At 41.7% G+C, this 18,713-nt stretch overlaps 1 protein-coding gene across 3 annotated transcripts in view; it reads right to left on the bottom strand.

Moving 5' to 3' along the window:
- LOC120932405 (core histone macro-H2A.1) overlaps positions 1 to 18,713 on the bottom strand; it is a 210,639-nt gene that overhangs the window by 140,809 nt on the left and 51,117 nt on the right. For 2 of the 3 annotated variants that reach the window (XM_040344749.1, XM_040344750.1), the window contains exon 4: positions 1,794 to 1,991. The exons of the other annotated variant lie outside the window; for it this stretch is intronic. In XM_040344749.1, coding sequence (XP_040200683.1) covers positions 1,794 to 1,991 — 198 coding nt within the window. The remainder of the gene's footprint in view (positions 1 to 1,793; positions 1,992 to 18,713) is intronic. 3 annotated transcript variants of the gene reach the window in all.

The raw sequence follows: 18,713 nt of genomic DNA, 5'->3' as shown, positions 1-18,713 counted from the left end.
TCAACCCCTTAAAGACTACCACTCTGATGAAAAACAGAGGTTCATTGAAGTGTTTTCAATCAGGTATTGAAAGCACCTGTGGATGTCAGGGAGCCTAATAAGCACCAATTAGGCAGCTTTAAAATGACTGTGATACTCAGCTTCTTCTAGACATTTACTGGTGTGGTTACAAACATGGTGAAGTCAAGAGAATGGTCCGGGAAGACAAGAGAAGAGGTGATTACTCTTCACAGGAAGGGCAATGGCTATAAGAAGATTGCAAAGATGTTAAACATACCAAGAGACACCATAGGAAGCATCATTCGCAAATTAAAGGCAAAGGGCACTGTTGAGACGCTACCTGGTCGTGGCAGAAAGAAGATGCTGACTTTGACTGCTGTGCGCTACCTGAAGCGTAGAGTGGAGAAAAGTCCCTGTGTGACTGCTGAGGAACTGAGAAAAGATTTGTCAGATGTGGGTACTGAAGTTTCTGCTCAGACAATACGGCGCACACTGCATAATGGAGGCCTAAATGCCAGAACTCCCAGGCACACCCCCTTGCTGTCTCCAAAGAATAAGAGTCGACTGCAGTATGCAAAAATCATGTGGACAAACCACAGAAGTTTTGGGATTGTGTTCTGTGGACTGATGAAACAAAATTAGAACTGTTTGGGCCCATTGATCAACGCTATGTTTGGAGGAGGAAGAACAAGGCCTATGATGAAAAGAACACCTTGCCTACTGTGAAGCATGGCGGGGGGTCAATCATGCTTTGGGGCTGTTTTGCTTCTGCAGGTACAGGGAAGCTTCAGCGTGTGCAAGGTACCATGAATTCTCTTCAGTACCAGGAGATATTGGATGACAATGTGATGCAGTCCGTCACAAACCTGAGGCTTGGGAGACGTTGGACCTTTCAACAGGACAATGATCCCAAGCATACCTCCAAGTCCACTAGAGCATGGTTGCAGATTAAAGGCTGGAAAATTTTGGAGTGGCCATCGCAGTCACCAGACTTAAATCAGATTGAGAACCTCTGGTGGGACTTAAAGAAAGCAGTTGCAGTGCGCAAGCCTAAGAATGTGATTGAACTGGAGGCTTTTGCCCATGACGAATGGGCGAAGATAACTGTAGATCGCTGCAAGACACTTGTGTCAAGCTATGTTTCACGTTTAAAAGCTGTTATAACTGTAAAAGGATGTTGTACTAAGTACTAAGATTGAATGTCACTTGGGGGTTAAATAAAACTGATAATGATGTGAGCACAGAAAAGACATTTGTGGTTATTTCATTATAAATGTTATGTTATATTTGTCTGACCTACACGTGCCTCTTTGATTTAATTGTAAGCAGGATGACTGAATGATGAAAATCAATGTCAAACTGGCCAAAACAATCAATTTCAGTGGGGGTTGAATAATTTTGAATACAACTGTATATATATTTTTTGGGGTTTACATACACTTTACATAGTACAAACACAATATTATGAAATTACCATACAGACACATACATGTATCTTATCACTTAAAGTTATTTTACATAAAACCTTCCAACTATTATATTCAGGGCTATCATTTCCAATGCAATTCTATTTGTGTCAGTTTTTACTTAAAAAGATGGACCAAATACTAAGGGACTTGTATAAATCCATTTTCATAAAGTTCAGTGTGCTATGCAGAACAGAACTGCTACAGTCTCAGTTGAGGCACTAGTCAGAATTCATGTGTCAACTTATATAGGATTAGCACTAATTTGGGCAATAATTTATTATTTATCATAATATATTATGGTGGACCAGTTGTGGGTGCACATACCTTGGATTTTCGGACTCCCTTTTTGGCACCTGGCTTTTTCGAAGTTGATATTTTTGGTGATGTGGTTTTGGCTTTCTTTGCAGCTGGTGGTGTAATAATAGCCTCCAACTTTCCTTTGGTTCCACGCTTCTTTGCCAACAGCTCAGGATGAATATTTGGTAACACACCACCACTGGCAATGGTGACACCTTTTAATAGCTAACAACACAGCATAATAAAAAAAAAAAAAATCTATAATTTTCAGATTTAGGTAAGATGCGATCAAAGATTATTATAAATATGTATAGGTAGATTTTTTTTTAATAAAAGTTTTACAAAGTGAATGTTTTTCTTTAAAAACAGGTGTCATTTTACAAAATGTGTATTTACTTTGCAAAGGGAATGATAGTAAATAACGTGAGCTTGTGTAAAATTTTTAAATAATCAATTGTGTGTGACAGATATGAAAAAAAAAAAAAGGATTTTTACCAGCACATGACCGGCTGATTGAAGTAATTGCAGTTTCATATTACCCCATTGAACATTCACTTTGCACAGGGAACAGTATCTATTACTTTACTAAATTAGCCAAGCTGTTATACAGATTAAAAAGAGAACATGTGTTCAAGGTTTAAAAAAAAAATGTTATTATCTTTTTAGTATTAATATTATTATTTACAAATGTAAAAAATGCAACAGAGCTATCATAGTTATAACGCTAGTTAGGTTGAAAGGAGACACAAGACAAAAAAAAAAACACACACAAATAGAAGAAAACCTTCATATACACAATTCTATACACACAGTTGATCCAAAGGAAGGCAAAAAAACAAAACAAAAAATGGCCCTTTCCCACTGATCCGCTTTTGACACTCTGGAATGCACAAATCCAGCGAGCAGGACAAAAGTGTATCAAAAATGATTTGCTTTTAACCACTTCAGCCCGGATGATTTGGCTGCTGAATGATCAGGCCATTTTTTGCAAAACGGCACTGCGTCGCTTTAACTGGCAATTGCGTGGTCGTGCGACGTTGTACCCAAACAAAATTGACATTCTTTTTTTCCCACAAATAGAGCTTTCTTTTGGTGGTATTTGATCGCCTCTGCGGTTTTTATTTTTTGCGTTATATACAAAATAGAAGAGCAACAATTTTGAAAAAAAACACAATATTTTTTACTTTTTGCTATAATAAACATCCTGATTTAAAAAGTCCCAGTTTAGGCCGATATGTATACTTCTACATAAAAAAAGAAAAGAAAATTGCAATAAGTGTATATTGATTGGTTTACACAAAAGTTATTGGGCCAGATTCAAAACCAGCGGGCGCAACTTAACTTTTCCGATTTAAGTTACACCACCGCAAATTTTCTGCCTAAGTGCCCGATCCACAAAGCACTTACCTGGAAATTTGCAGCGGTGTAACTTAAATCCATCCGGCGCAAGGCGGGCCCAATCGAATGGGGCGAGTCCCATTTAAATTAGGCGCGCTCCCGCGCCGGACGTACTGCGCATACTCCGTTGGGTAAATTACCCGACGTGCATTGCGCTAACTGACGTCGCACCGACGTCGTTTGCTTAGACGTTAACGTAAATGGCGTCCAGCGCCATTCACGGACGTCTTACGCAAACGACGTTGCTGTTTAAATTTCGACGCGGGAACGACGGCCATACTTACCATGGCTTAAGACAACTAGGGCTCAGCCCTAGTTTTACGCAGCGTAACTCGACGGAAACAACGTAGATTTAGATCGACGGGACGTTCGGGGATCGCCGTAAGTCTTCATTTGCATATTCTACGCCAGCCGCAATGGCCTCGCCATCTAGCGGCCGGCCTAGAATTGCTTTCTTAAGATCCGACAGTGTAATTCAATTACACCTGTCGGATCTTAGGGCTAGCTATGCGTAACTGATTCTATGAATCAGTCGCATAGTTAGAAACAGAGATACGACGGCGTATCAGTAGATACGCCATCGTATCTCGTTTGTGGATCTGGCCCATAGCGTCTACAAAATAGGGGATAGATTTATGGCATTTTTATTATTATTATTTTTTTTTATTAGTAATGGCGGTGATCAGCAATTTTAATCAGGACTGCGATATTGTGGCAGACAGATCGAAACCCATTTTTGGGACCAGTGACAATTTCACAGCGATAAGTGCTATAAAAATGCACTGATTACTGCAGGGGTACCCAACCAGTCGCCCGCGACCTCCTGCTCTGGGATGGCCGGTTGGCAAGCCCAGATTGCAGGTTGCCTACCTGCCATGCCAGAGCATCAGTGTTGTGAATGAAGCCAGTGGTAGAGAAAGCAAGTAGCTGGGGAGCAGAGCCACATAAGACAATGCTTTCTGTATAGCCCCAGCTCCTATCATAGACGGAGTGATACCAAATGCACTCTGCCTGGGACAGCAATTTTATTACTAAAATCACAGTGTATATATGGACATATCTGTTCTGCAGTGGTTACTGGGCTGCTTTTAAACTGATCTGAAGGTGTAGTGCAGTGTACCTGCGGCTTACCTGCACTGAGCCATAGACGTCTGGTTAAACCTGTGAGTTTGGTGCACTTTCAGAAACTGCACCACACCTGCAGGATATAATAGAATTCTATTGCAAAGTGCAGCTAACCCACAGGAAAGCCACAGGGGCACTGTGCTGCACCCACGGTGTGGGTAGACCGCAGACCATCAGTGTTTAAAGTAGCCATAGGCCCCTTTAACATGATCTGTCTGACCCAATTGATGTAGACAGACCTGTGTCTGTTTACACCCGCCTACCTCCAATTCGATCTGCTAAAAAAAAAAAAAACAGAATCTGTCCCCATCCATTTGATTGGATCAGAGGGCCCATAGCGAAGAGTGGGCTGTGTCTGTATGCGCTCTGCATATGCAGAGTGGACGTAGACCTGTCATCTGCCCACTCTGCTCATTGTGGCTCGCGACTAGTTACTAAGTCGCTTAAGTGGCCCTAGGTCTTCAAAAGGTTGGGCACCCCTGGATTACTGTATAAATGTCACTGGCAGGGAAGGGTTTAACACTAGGGGGCGACCAAGGGGTTAACTGTGTTTCCTAGGTGTGTTCTTTTTTTTTCCCATAATTCTTTATTTTCTATATATTTCTTTACATCACATACATGTATACCAAACATCTACCGGGGACAAAATACATAACATTTATAAATAAAAACAAAACAGATACAAGAAAAAAAAAAAGGGAGGGCAAAGGGAAACAGAGAGAGCAATGCTTCTCCCCTCGCCTTTCTCCCCTTTGTCCCCCCCCCCACATAGATTATACCAAAATGACTCCCCATTAGGGGATTCCCCCTTTTATATTCTTGTGCACTTATCGTGTTTGTGTATTCCTATTTCAGAGCGAGAATATCTCCATTAATTAAGCCCTAGGTGTGTTCTAACTGTGGGAGGGGCGAGCGAGATCGGTGTTCATACATTGTATGAACACATGATCAGTCTCCTCTCCCCTGAGAGAACCGTGATCTCTGTGTTTACACACAGAGATCAAGGTTCTCCCTCTGTCATCAGCGATCACGGGTGCCCGTGGTCATCGTGTCCGCTGGCGACTCGCATCGGCTCCGATGGTGAGCCACGGGTGCGCACGTGCCTCTGGCAGTGCGCACACCCCCTAGTGGCAAAGCGAAGTAAGGTAACATTGTTTTACCCAGGGGAGCCAACCTGCCACAGTAAAACTGTGGCGGCTGGTCCAGAATCGGTTAAAGATTATGAGACCTTTCACATCGTTGTGCTGTGCTGCAGTTTGGAAATTCCTGCATGCAGAATCTTTGCTGCACTTTTAAAAAGTGCACCAAAAATGCAACTTTCATTGAAGTCAATGGAAACCGCAACAAAAATACACCAAAAATGTACTCCTCCTCCTTAACCATCAACGCAGATGTAAATACTGGCCGCCTTCTGTTCCCTTGGTGCTTGATCTGGCCTTCCTTCCCTAAAATCCAGCCTTCCTCCGCCTCCTCCCCTCAGATTCCGGGAGCCAATGCTCCCTGCTGTTCTGCTAATTGTTACCCCACCTCCTCCCCCCTGATCTGGAACATGCTGACCATAGAGGCATTATCGCTGGTTATTAAGGGCACAGTTGGGTACTAGCTCCTTAACAGCCACCGTCCTTAACAACCAATTAATAGCTGGTTGTTAAGAAGCCAGCCCCGACTATTCCCTGGATAAACTACCCCTGGTGTTATTTGTAACATCTCTGATGTTACTGTTCGCAGAACGAGCGCAGCTGTGCCTTCTCCCAGCAGCTGCGCTCCGTTCTGCAAAGACGTCCGCGTCACTTCCGGTGCGCGGACGTCTGCGTTCCAAGCTGGAACGCGGAAGTGCGACTCAGCGTCCTTCCCGTTTTCCCCGCGAAATCGGGGCTATTTAAATCCCCCACAGATGACGGCAGGGTGTTCGGTTATTCTCTTGGATGCCTGCCGTCACCTGTGAACAATCATCCCACACCCTGAAGCCCAGGAGCCATTGCAGACCTTCTCACCTGTCAGCTCCCTGACCACAGATCTCTGTCTCCTGGTCTAATCAAGCAGTGAGCCTTCAGCCCACTGCACTCTTCCTCAGCCCTGCACAGACTCTTCAACATCCATTAACCTAGGACTCTCCTATGCACATTCTGCAGCAGTGTACTACAAGACCCAGCGGAACCGCAAGTATCATGTTCATATAATTACCTGCTGCATTGGGATGTGAAACCAATTACTTGCAAGTTTGAGGAAATGTTATTACATATACCTCTGCTAATGCTTATCTGATTTAATACTCTTATGGACTATGCTTGTTTCAGTACTAAGCAGAAATATTGTGAAGTAACAATATAAACGCCAGATAATAATTACTCCTTCATAAGTCAGGTGTAACATAATACTGTCAAGCAAGGTACACAGTAAGCTTTCCTTTTTTATACAAGTGACTTTAAAATACTTTCCTTATATGATTTCATACTATGCAGCAATAAGCTACTTTATGTTAGTACAGATTGAGGCTGTGATGAATTAACCCCAAAACTTTCTGGCTATATAGAGAGTGAACTGGTGGTTAGACCTGAGAAGCCTCTGCAGCTGAGATCCAATAGTACTAATTAGTATTCATAAGGCAGTATCCTTACATAATAACCGAACCCCCTTTTAAAAGGATAATGGATCCAGCAGAGCTTGCTAACCACCTAGTTGGACTTTCACAAAGAGTGGATAACCTCACTGCCACCGTCAATGATTTACGTCTAGAAAATGACGCTTTACGCAACCAAAATTTTGCATTACCCAGGGAGAGACCTGAACCCAAAGTTTGCGCCCCTGAACCCTTTTCAGGGGACCGAAAATTTTTCCGCCAATTCATTAGTGCTTGCCGCCTCATGTTTGAACTGCGCCCCCGCACCTATCATTCAGACAGGGTTCGTATCCTCACCCTCATATCATATTTGAAAGGAGAGCCTAGGGTCTGGGCTGATGCATATGTGGATGAACATGGTGATTTACTGGGGGCATTTAATACATTTTTGGATGAGATGTCACTCCTCTACGAGGACCCTAACAAACAGCTTACAGCTGAGAACACCATTAGGAGCCTTAAACAAGGGAAAAGACATGTGGAGGACTATATTTCGGAATTCAAGTGTTGGAGCAGAGAGACACAGTGGACAGACATTTCACTCCGTAATCAATTTAGATTAGGTTTATCTGAATCAATGAAGGATGAGTTAGCTCGCGTAGAGCTTCCTCCATCCCTAGAAGATCTGATGCATTTATCTCTCACCATTGACCGGCGTCTCCGTGAAAGGAAGGCTGAACGATTCAACACTTACTTACCTCCACAATTCAGGAGATCTAAGTCACCTCCAAAGGATGTTCCCATGGAACTAGGAACTGTCAAAGGTCCTTTATCATTGGCTGAGAAACAACGGCGCAGAGCTAATAACCTCTGCCTCTACTGTTCCGCTCCAGACCACATTGTCTCCACTTGTCCACTCCTTAAGAGGAACTCCGAAGGTAACATTTCTAACATTTGTAAAACCAATCCACCTGAAACTACCACTAATCGATTTATTTATGTCACTCTTACCTTACAGTGGGATCAAACCAGAATTACCATTGAAGCGATGGTCGACACCGGTGCCTGTGGCAATTTCATTGATTTAGCAATTGTGAATTCAAATAAAATTCCATGTGTGGTTAAGCAAAATCCTCTCTCTGTCACTTTTATTGATGGTTCTAGTTCCAACTATGGCCCAATTTCCTCTCAGACCTCACCCCTACTGGTCACTTGCGGGAATAACCATACAGAGACCCTTGTCTTTGATGTCATTCCATCTCCGTTATTCCCAATAGTTCTCGGGTTACCTTGGCTACTACTCCACCAGCCAACTTTTTTATGGTCTAACCACTCACTCAATTTAAACTCCACATTCTGCCACGAGACTTGCTACCCAATTTTTACGATTCTCTCCACAGAAGTTTACTGTAAAGATCTCCCTAGTTATCTACTAGATTTCTCAGATGTTTTCAGTAAAACAAAGGCAGAAATTCTTCCCCCCCATCGAATATACGACTGCCCTATAGATCTCTTACCTACCTGTCCAATCCCAACTGCACGTATCTATCCTCTATCACAACCAGAGCTTGTGCACCTTAAGAGTTACCTCGATGAAAACTTGAAAAAGGGCTTTATTAGACCATCCACTTCTCCCGCAAGTGCCGCCATGTTCTTTGTCAAAAATAAGGATGGTTCACTACGGCCTATCATTGATTACCGTGCCCTCAACAGTATCACTGTGAAGAACCGCTACCCCTTACCACTCATTCCTGAACTCATTGAACGCCTTCAAACCTCTAAAGTTTTTACAAAACTAGACCTTAGGGGTGCATACAATTTGATCAGGATTCGTCCAGGTGATGAGTGGAAGACCGCTTTTAAGACTCGCTACGGTCTATATGAATACACTGTGATGCCATTCGGTCTTTGTAACGCACCTGCTACTTTCCAGTGGTTCATAAATGACATTTTTAGGGATCTGCTTGACATCTGCGTAGTAATTTATTTGGATGACATTTTGATCTATTCTGATACACTTGAGGAACACACTAAACACGTTCGTTGGGTTTTGGCCAGGCTCAGAACGCATTCCTTATATGCCAAACTAGAGAAATGTGTTTTCAGCCAGTCAAGTATTTCTTTCCTAGGGTACCAAATTACACCCCAAGGTATCCAAATGGACCGATCTAAAGTAGAGTGTATTATCTCCTGGCCAATACCTCACTCAAGGAAGGCTCTTCAACGGTTCCTCGGTTTCTCAAACTACTACCGCAAATTTATCAAGAATTTCTCAGCAATTGTCAAACCATTGAGTGCTCTTACTAGCTCAAAGACACCCTTCTCCTGGTCAAAGGAGGCCCAGAATTCATTTGACACTCTTAAGCTCTGTTACACTTCGGCCCCCATCTTACAACTGCCTAACCCTCAATACAACTTCACTGTAGAAGTAGATGCCTCTCATTATGCCTTGGGTGCTATACTTTCTCAACGTGCAACTCAATCTGAGCCTTTACATCCTGTAGCTTTTTACTCCAGGACCCTATCACCAGCAGAAAGGAACTACCCCATCGGTGAAAAGGAACTCCTTGCAATTAAAGATGCATTAGAAAATTGGAGACACTTGTTGGAGGGTAGCACTCATCCAATAACCATCCTGACAGACCACCGTAACTTACAACATCTAAAGGCATGTAAGACACTCTCTGCCCGTCAGGTCAGATGGAGTTTATTTTTTGACAGGTTTGATTTTTATATTTCCTACAGGCCTGGAACACAAAACATCAAGGCTGACTCCTTGTCTCGTATGAATGAGGACCAAATTACTGAGATTCCTCCACTATCTATCATTCCATCAAACCGAGTCATTGGCGTTTCCACCTCCTTTAGACAGTTAATTTCTCAAACACTCTCCAGAGATCCCTCTTGTTTACCAAAAGACCTTACTAGATTACCAGATGGTGTTTATACTTTCAACGACAAGATCTACGTTCCCCCCAATCTACAACTCTCACTTCTTAGGCATCTTCATGACTCACCCTTAGCCGGCCACCCTGGGATCAACAAAACTACTCACCTCATTAAAAGAGATTATTGGTGGCCCAATCTGGCTAAAACGATCCATGAATATGTTAGCTCATGCGAAATTTGTGCTCGTAACAAGCATTCTAGGAAACCCCCTTTCGGTCTTCTCGCCTCTATCCCAGTACCTAATAGACCTTGGGAAGTTGTGTCGATGGACTTTATAGTTGATCTCCCTAGGTCCAACGGTGCCAACACCATTATGGTCACAGTAGATCTCTTAACCAAGATGGCACACTTCATTCCTTTAAAGAAGTTACCAACTTCCCTTGAGACAGCAAAGGCATTCATTACCAATGTTCTCAAATTACATGGAGTACCCTCACAAATCATTTCGGATCGCGGTAGTCAATTTGTCTCTAGATTTTGGAAGGCCCTATGTAATGCTCTACAAATTGACCACCGCATGTCCACTGCCTACCACCCTCAGACAAATGGGCAGACAGAACGTGTCAACCAAATCCTGGAACAATACCTACGATGTTACTGTACACACCTACAAGATGATTGGTTTCAACTACTACCCCTTGCTGAATTCTCTTATAACAATTCTATCAGTTCTTCGTCTCGATTCACACCATTTTTTGCCAATTATGGGTTCCACCCCAACAGTCTACCAACCACTTATCTCCCAAATAGTGTTCCAGCAGTTGATAACTACCTTTCTTCTTTAAAAAATACACTGGATATTCTACGTTCCAACCTAAAGACTGCTCAACAAAGACAAAAACTATACTATGATGTTCACAGATCAGTACCTCCTAATTATAAGGTCGGGGATTTAGTTTGGCTTTCCACCCGAAATCTTCACCTAAAAATACCATCAAAAAAACTAGGCACCCAATTCACTGGACCCTTTCAAATATCACATTTGATTAATCCTAATGCTGTCAAATTACTTCTACCCCCAGATTGGAAAATACATTCTTCATTTCATGTATCTCTCATTAAACCTTTTGTTTCTAATCCATTTCCTAATAGGAAGCCATGTCCCCCTTCACCTATTAAGGTGCATGGCGAGACTGAATACGAAGTTGAGAGAATACTCGATTCTAGAAAACGTGGTTCCACTCTTCAATACCTAATACGTTGGAAAGGTTACGATCAACTTGATGACTCTTGGGAAAATTCTTCTGACATACATGCCCCTCGTCTAATCAGACAATTTCACCAAAGATATCCTAATCGGCCCTCTATCTCTGGGAGCACTGGTGGTGCCCCCTTGAGGAGGGGAGTATGTAACATCTCTGATGTTACTGTTCGCAGAACGAGCGCAGCTGTGCCTTCTCCCAGCAGCTGCGCTCCGTTCTGCAAAGACGTCCGCGTCACTTCCGGTGCGCGGACGTCTGCGTTCCAAGCTGGAACGCGGAAGTGCGACTCAGCGTCCTTCCCGTTTTCCCCGCGAAATCGGGGCTATTTAAATCCCCCACAGATGACGGCAGGGTGTTCGGTTATTCTCTTGGATGCCTGCCGTCACCTGTGAACAATCATCCCACACCCTGAAGCCCAGGAGCCATTGCAGACCTTCTCACCTGTCAGCTCCCTGACCACAGATCTCTGTCTCCTGGTCTAATCAAGCAGTGAGCCTTCAGCCCACTGCACTCTTCCTCAGCCCTGCACAGACTCTTCAACATCTATTAACCTAGGACTCTCCTATGCACATTCTGCAGCAGTGTACTACAAGACCCAGCGGAACCGCAAGTATCATGTTCATATAATTACCTGCTGCATTGGGATGTGAAACCAATTACTTGCAAGTTTGAGGAAATGTTATTACATATACCTCTGCTAATGCTTATCTGATTTAATACTCTTATGGACTATGCTTGTTTCAGTACTAAGCAGAAATATTGTGAAGTAACAATATAAACGCCAGATAATAATTACTCCTTCATAAGTCAGGTGTAACATAATACTGTCAAGCAAGGTACACAGTAAGCTTTCCTTTTTTATACAAGTGACTTTAAAATACTTTCCTTATATGATTTCATACTATGCAGCAATAAGCTACTTTATGTTGGTACAGATTGAGGCTGTGATGAATTAACCCCAAAACTTTCTGGCTATATAGAAAGTGAACTGGTGAACTGGTGGTTAGACCTGAGAAGCCTCTGCAGCTGAGATCCAATAGTACTAATTAGTATTCATAAGGCAGTATCCTTACATTATTACTTGTGAATATTATTTTTCCAATTATATTTTGTGCATTTAGAAATGCATCCAGCTCTTTTTTTAAACACTCCACTGGGCTGACCAGAACTATTCCCCATTTTCACAGCTCTTACTGTGAAGAAGCCTTTCCGTATTTGGAGTTTAAATCAATTTTCCTCTAGATGTAAAGAGTGCCCGTTGTGCTCTGAGATGTGGAATAACTCAACACCAAGTTCACTATATGGACCATTTATGTATTTATACGCAGTGGCGGCTGGTGCTCAAAATTTTTGGGGGGCGCAAACAATTGCAGCCTCACTGTGCCTATCAAACGCAGCTACTAAGCCCACCAATTGCAGCCACTGTGCCCATCAAACGCAGCCACTGTGCCCATCAAATGCAGCCACTGTGCCATCAAATGCAGCCACTGTGTCATGACATCAATTGTCGCCACTGTGCCATGCCATCAAATGCAGCCACTGTGCCATGCCATCAAACGCAGTCACTGTGCCATCCATTTATCGCCACTGTGCCCATCAATTGTCACCACTGTGCCACGCCATCAAACGCAGCCACTGTGCCATCAATTGTTGCCACTGTGCCCATTAATTGTCACCACTGTGCCATGCCATCAAACGCAGCCACTGTGCCATCAATTGTCACCACTGTGCCATCAATTGTCACCACTGTGCCATCAAATGTCGCCACTGCGCCCATCAATTGTCACCACTGTGCCATGCCAAACACAGCCACTGTGCCATCAAACGCAGCCACTTTGCCATGCCATTAAACACAGCCACTGTGCCATCAATTGTTACCACTGTTCCATCAATTGTTGCCACTGTGCCATCAATTGTCACTACTGTGCCAATCAATTGTCACCACTGTGCCACCAATTGATACACACTTCCAAAGCCAACCAGCTTCCGTTATTCAGATAGCCGGCGCTCACCAGGGGGCCGGCCATCTGAATAGTTGGCGGCAGCGACAATACATAGATTCATGCAATGCATGAATCTGTGTATTGTATTCAGTGGTGGTGCAGGAGCAAGAGGGGGTGGCACTCCTGCGCCCTCTATGGACGCACCGCCACTGTTCATACGTGTTAATCATATCCCCCCCCCCCCTTGATCGGCTCTTTTTAAGAGAATAAATTCAGTTCCTCTAATCTAACCTCATAGCTGAGCGCCTCCACGCCTCTTATCAGTTTGGTTGCCCTTCTCTGCGGTTTCTCCAGTTCCCCGATATCCTTTTTGTGAACTGGTGCTCAAAAACTGAACTGCATATTCCAGATGAGGTCTTACTAATAATTTGTACAAGAGCTTTGGTGTTTTTTTATTAGCCAATAGAGAAAATGATCATCTGCATCATTTGTTGCTAGGTATTTCAGCTTTTTTAGCTTTTCCATTTGCTTTTATTTCTTGTTTTATTATTATTCATTTATAATGATTATTTGTTTCATTAGGGTAAGGGGTTAGAGTTAAAGGGTCACTAAAGGGAAAAAAAATGTTGCCTAAAATTAATGTCTGCAAGGTAGACAGACAGAATAGTGTAATGATTCTGTTAAAAAACGAGTAAATACCGATTAAATTCCTTCATCTATATCACCTCCGGCATTCTAGTTTCTGTTCTCTCATTCACTCCCTGGTTTGCATCGCTCGTTCATGTAAGAACTACATTTCCCAGTATGAATTGCAGCACGCCCAGTAATTCACACCTCCTTGAAGTCTCTAACACGTAGAGAGCGTCCTGCCACACAGATGTAGTTCCCAGGAGGGGGTGAGCACGTTACTGACCACCGCAGTAAAGCCTCCCATCACGGTGGTCAGTAAAATCAGACAAGCAGGAAGTGAACAGAACAGAGAAGAAATAGAGCAACTTCTGAGCAAAAACGAACAATGAGGAAGTGAAAAGAGGAATGTCTGCAGGTAAAGGATGCTTATTATGAAAACAAAAAATCCTTTGCAACCCCTTTAAAGTGTTACTAAACCCAGTAATATTAAAATAGTTCAAACTTATAAATCTTCTTTTTACATTAAATTATTGCCACTATATACCTTTTTGGATGATCTGTATACCACGGTTACATGATAAACTGCACAGTTTCTCCAGTACTGAGAGTTCAGGAAGAAATTAGATTTCCACTGCAGCCTATATAGTGTGATGTCAATATCATGTGACCTGGCTATCTCTGAGAACAAGTAACTGTTAAACATAAAAAACACAACTGAGCATGTGCAGGTTGGCTAATCTGCCTGTGTTAGCTGGCCTACCCCAGATAGATGGTGCAGGAGGGGGAGGAACTATGCATACGGGATAAAACAGCCTTTTTACACAATGCAGAGGATTATCCCCCTAAGTTCCACAGTGAGTATAACAAGAATGCTATGCTGCATATACAGACTGATTTTACTGTTGTTGGTTTAGTAAAACTTTAAGGTTAGGATTAGGGGTTAGGGTTATTTATTATTTATCTATTTTATGTAAAATAAATACACAAATAAATAAAAATCATCATAAAAAATAAATAATAAATTAATTCAATAAATGAATATGAAGTCATAAATAATTAATGAGCCCTTAACCTTAATGCCGAACCCTTAAAAAAAGTAATAAATAATAATAAAATGATAACTAAACACCCTAACACAAAATAATAATAAAATAAAAAAATATTATTATTATTAATAGTAATGTATTAAATTTTTGTTTGGGTATTATTATTAATAATATATATATATATATATATATAAATATATATATATATATATATATATATATATATATATGTATATATATATATATATATATATATATATATATATATATTTATTTATTTATTTATTTTTTTAGGTTAGTTATTAGTTTATCTTATCTTATTTATGATAATTTTTAGTTATTTGTGTACTTATTTTGCATTTATTTATTCACTTATTATAACTGTTTAATTTTTAAAAAAAATTATTTTGAGCAGAAAATCGTGCAAAAAACGTACGTCAAAACACGCAAATGCGCACAAAGACGTGCAGATTTTGCGTATATGAATACATATATACATAAATTTTTATGGGAATAAAAACGTGGCAAAAACGCTCAAACCTGCCCGATTCGAGCTACAAGAAAAGTTTCAGAACTTTTTTTGAGCTTCAGGTAACTTGGAGTAGAGATATGAACCATATATGAACAATTGTTTTTTTTTATCCTCCAGCGTTTTGGAGCTTCGAACTTCTAGCTATAAAACATTGAATGAAGTGTAAATGAAGCCTAAACCTCATTCGTTACATAGAAATTATGTGACATACAATTATGTGGCAAATTAGTTTTAACCCTTTCGCTGTCAGGTCTGTACGTCATACGGACTTACAATAGGAGAGGTAACTGTCAGCGCAGATACAAAGTACATATATGGGTAGGAGTATGGTGATTAGTCCATTGGAAATAGTAGTAACAGGCAGTTCAATGGTTAAAAATGCAGGTGATGTGGCTGTTCAATGGCGGCTGCTGTCCTCAGAGAGCTGACTCTGTGGTAAACAAAAAAGGGGTAGAGAAAGGAAGCACCACCCAAGTGCAGCATCAAAGAGGTTCTTTCAATGACACATTGCAAAAAACACACTTACAAGAAGGTAAGGAAAGAAGGCTCATCTGTAACATCCTGTAGTCCTCATCCCGGATCCATGGGCTGCTTTAGAAGTGAAGAAAGCAGATTGTGTGGAGTCACTCCGAGCGCGTAGCCCAATCAGCCTTTGTTCTCCCTGTTTGACCCTCCTCCCGGAAGTGTTCCTGGTAAGTAATCACGTGATCTGTCACGTGACCTGTGAGGCTGGAACAGACTACATCCTGAAGGCCACAGGACAGGCCTGAAGACTCCACACAATCTGCTTTCTTCACTTCTAAAGCAGCCCATGCATCCGGGATGAGGACTACAGGATGTTACAGATGAGCCTTCTTTCCTTACCTTCTTGTAAGTGTGTTTTTTGCAATGTGTCATTGAAAGAACCTCTTTGATGCTGCACTTGGGTGGCGCTTCCTTTCTCTACCCCTTTTTCGTCATACGGACTTGACAGCGGGGGTTTTCACACACAATCCGGTGGCTGCAGCCACCAGAATTGTGTGTGAAACTGACAGGCAGACTCCTACCTGTTAGGTGAAAGTATTCGGGTAACAGCGTTGTTGCCCGATTGCTCGCACACACCCCCTGTACCGGCGCCCCCTGCCATGCTTTCCGGGCTCCACTTGCCCATCTGCAGGCAGCGGGTGCGAGATAGCGGTTTTCCGGCAGCTGGAGTGGAAGGAGAAAAGTGGACACACGCCTGCTCTCCTCCCCTTCTTGTTGTGACCCCGGAAAGCGACATCTCTGACATTACATCTGGGTCAAGCTCTCTGTATCCCCGGCTAGCTTAGCCAGTATAGGGAAGACATGCAGGGTCTTTTAGACGTTTTGTCCCATATGTAATAAAAAATAAAGTTAAGTAGAAAAGTAATTGGGTTGTAAAAAGTTACACCCAAGCATGTAAATCCCCCCACCTCAAAACATTTTTTAACCCTCCCCCACCCCCACATATTTGCACATACGAACGTAAGGGGGGGCGCCAACAAAACGTGGACTATAATACCCATGGTACATATCGCCGTGCATGCCAGAGTGAGAGAAATAAGTCTAACATGGGACCTCCTCCATAACACAAAACTGATTCCTATAGGGGAATTTTAAAATGTCACCTATAGAAAATATAGGGTACTGAAATGTGTCGCCATTTCACGGGTGCACACAAATTTAGGGTTGGACATGTTGGGTATCAATTTACTCGGTGCAACCTCATATTTTATATTTTACCAAAAATGTGGGTAGTTTATTGTGTTTGTTTGCCCTAAAAGTCACTTTGGTGTTTTTTACTGAAATGTTGCATTCCCTAGACCTTTGTGGTAATAACCTGTGACATTAAAAATGTAACTACCACAATTGTATTCTCTAGGGTGTCTGCTTTCAGAAAATATATAATGTTTGGGGGTTTTGTATACTATAATCTTCAGACCGTTTTTTTTTTTTTAAACATGTGTGCAAAAAAAAAAGCAAAAACATCTTTAGCAGGGGAAGGGTTAATGGGTGCTAAAAACACGGAATGCATCATAAATATTACATAATAAATCTTGAATTCAGTTTTCCTTTATATGGGGTAATTCCCTTCTGGATCAAAACAGGAATATGCTTTTGAGAAAAGTATTACTTTTAGGAAAGAACCTATTGTGTAGCTACAGAATATAGCTCTCTTAATCCAAGAGATCCCCCGTTTCTTCTGTGGTTCCCCTAAAATGAAGGGCTTACCTCTAACTTCTCTATATGGGCCATTTCATATGGTTGTTTATAATGGTATTCATAAAATTAGAATCATCTTACTTCTACATGCATTGTGTTCTCAAGTTCTTCTTCTGTACTATTGCTATGTTTATTTTTCTGGGAAAATATCTCAGTTGACTGCCTCTGTGGTGAGTACACTAATGGGGAGGGGGTGTCTCTATTTTTACACCCATTTCTCAAAGGATCCATATTCCAAAAGTATTTGTTGACCTATCCTGCCTGCACTGAAAACATTTCACCCATGTTCACCAGATAGATCTGCGTTATGTCTCTGGCGTAAATGTATTTTGCCAACCCACTTAAAAGCTAGTCAGCAAAAATGCCTAATAACTGTACTGTTGACATGGCTTTAGTGTCATGACATCAGCACAAGAAAAAACATTGTTGCCTGTATTGTATGACAAGACATGTATAAGTATGATTTAATTTATTCAGAAGCAATCTGCATCCAGACTGTCAGCAATGGTTTCTTTACAATGGGGGCCAAAGTCTATATAGTAACATTACAACTTTATTCATGGAAAACTTCAGCTACAGCAGCTAGCTAAATAATAAAAAGGCAAAGGGTGGGTGAGGTTAAAAGTGTTACCACAGCGCACTCTAGTGTTCAACTGGAAATCATACACTGGATAACAGATCCAAAGTATAATTACAATAAAGAGTGACAATGTTAATCTAACTCAATATTACCCATGATCTATGATGCATGGTTATATACATACCACATGGAACGTGTGGAAATATATAATAAAAAAAAACATTGCCCTGGCCTATCCGACAGTCACGATGGATTCATTGCACATTTATTGGCAACCTTTTTCATATGTTTAACCACTTTAATACTGGGCACTTCATCCCCTTCATGCCCAAGCACATTTTCAGCCTTCAGTGCAGTCGCACTTTAAATGACAATTGTGCAGTCATGCAACATTGTACCCATATGACATTTTTATAATTGTTTTTGAGACAGATGGAGCTTTCTTTTGGTTGTATTTAATCACTACTGTTTATTTTTTATTTTTTGCTAAATAAACGGGAACATTTTTTTTTTTAGTTTGCTATAAAATTCAGCAAATAAGTAATTTTTCTTCTTCACTGATCCGCGCTGATGAGGCTGCACTGATGAGGAGGCACCAACGAGGCTGCACTGATGGGCACTGGTTGGCAAGTTCGTGCTCCACTGATAATCAAGACACTGATGGTCAGTGTCCTGTCAGACTTGAGAGTTATTGGCTCTTCTATTCTCACACTCAGACAGGCGTGTGAGGAAAGGAGAGCCGATAACCGGCAAGTCTGT

The sequence above is a fragment of the Rana temporaria genome, chromosome 3 (assembly GCF_905171775.1).
Source record: "Rana temporaria chromosome 3, aRanTem1.1, whole genome shotgun sequence".
NCBI classification, from domain to species: Eukaryota; Metazoa; Chordata; class Amphibia; order Anura; family Ranidae; genus Rana; species Rana temporaria.
The sequence above is the reverse complement of the archived record's forward strand: the minus strand, read 5'-3'. Positions and strand labels throughout refer to the sequence as shown.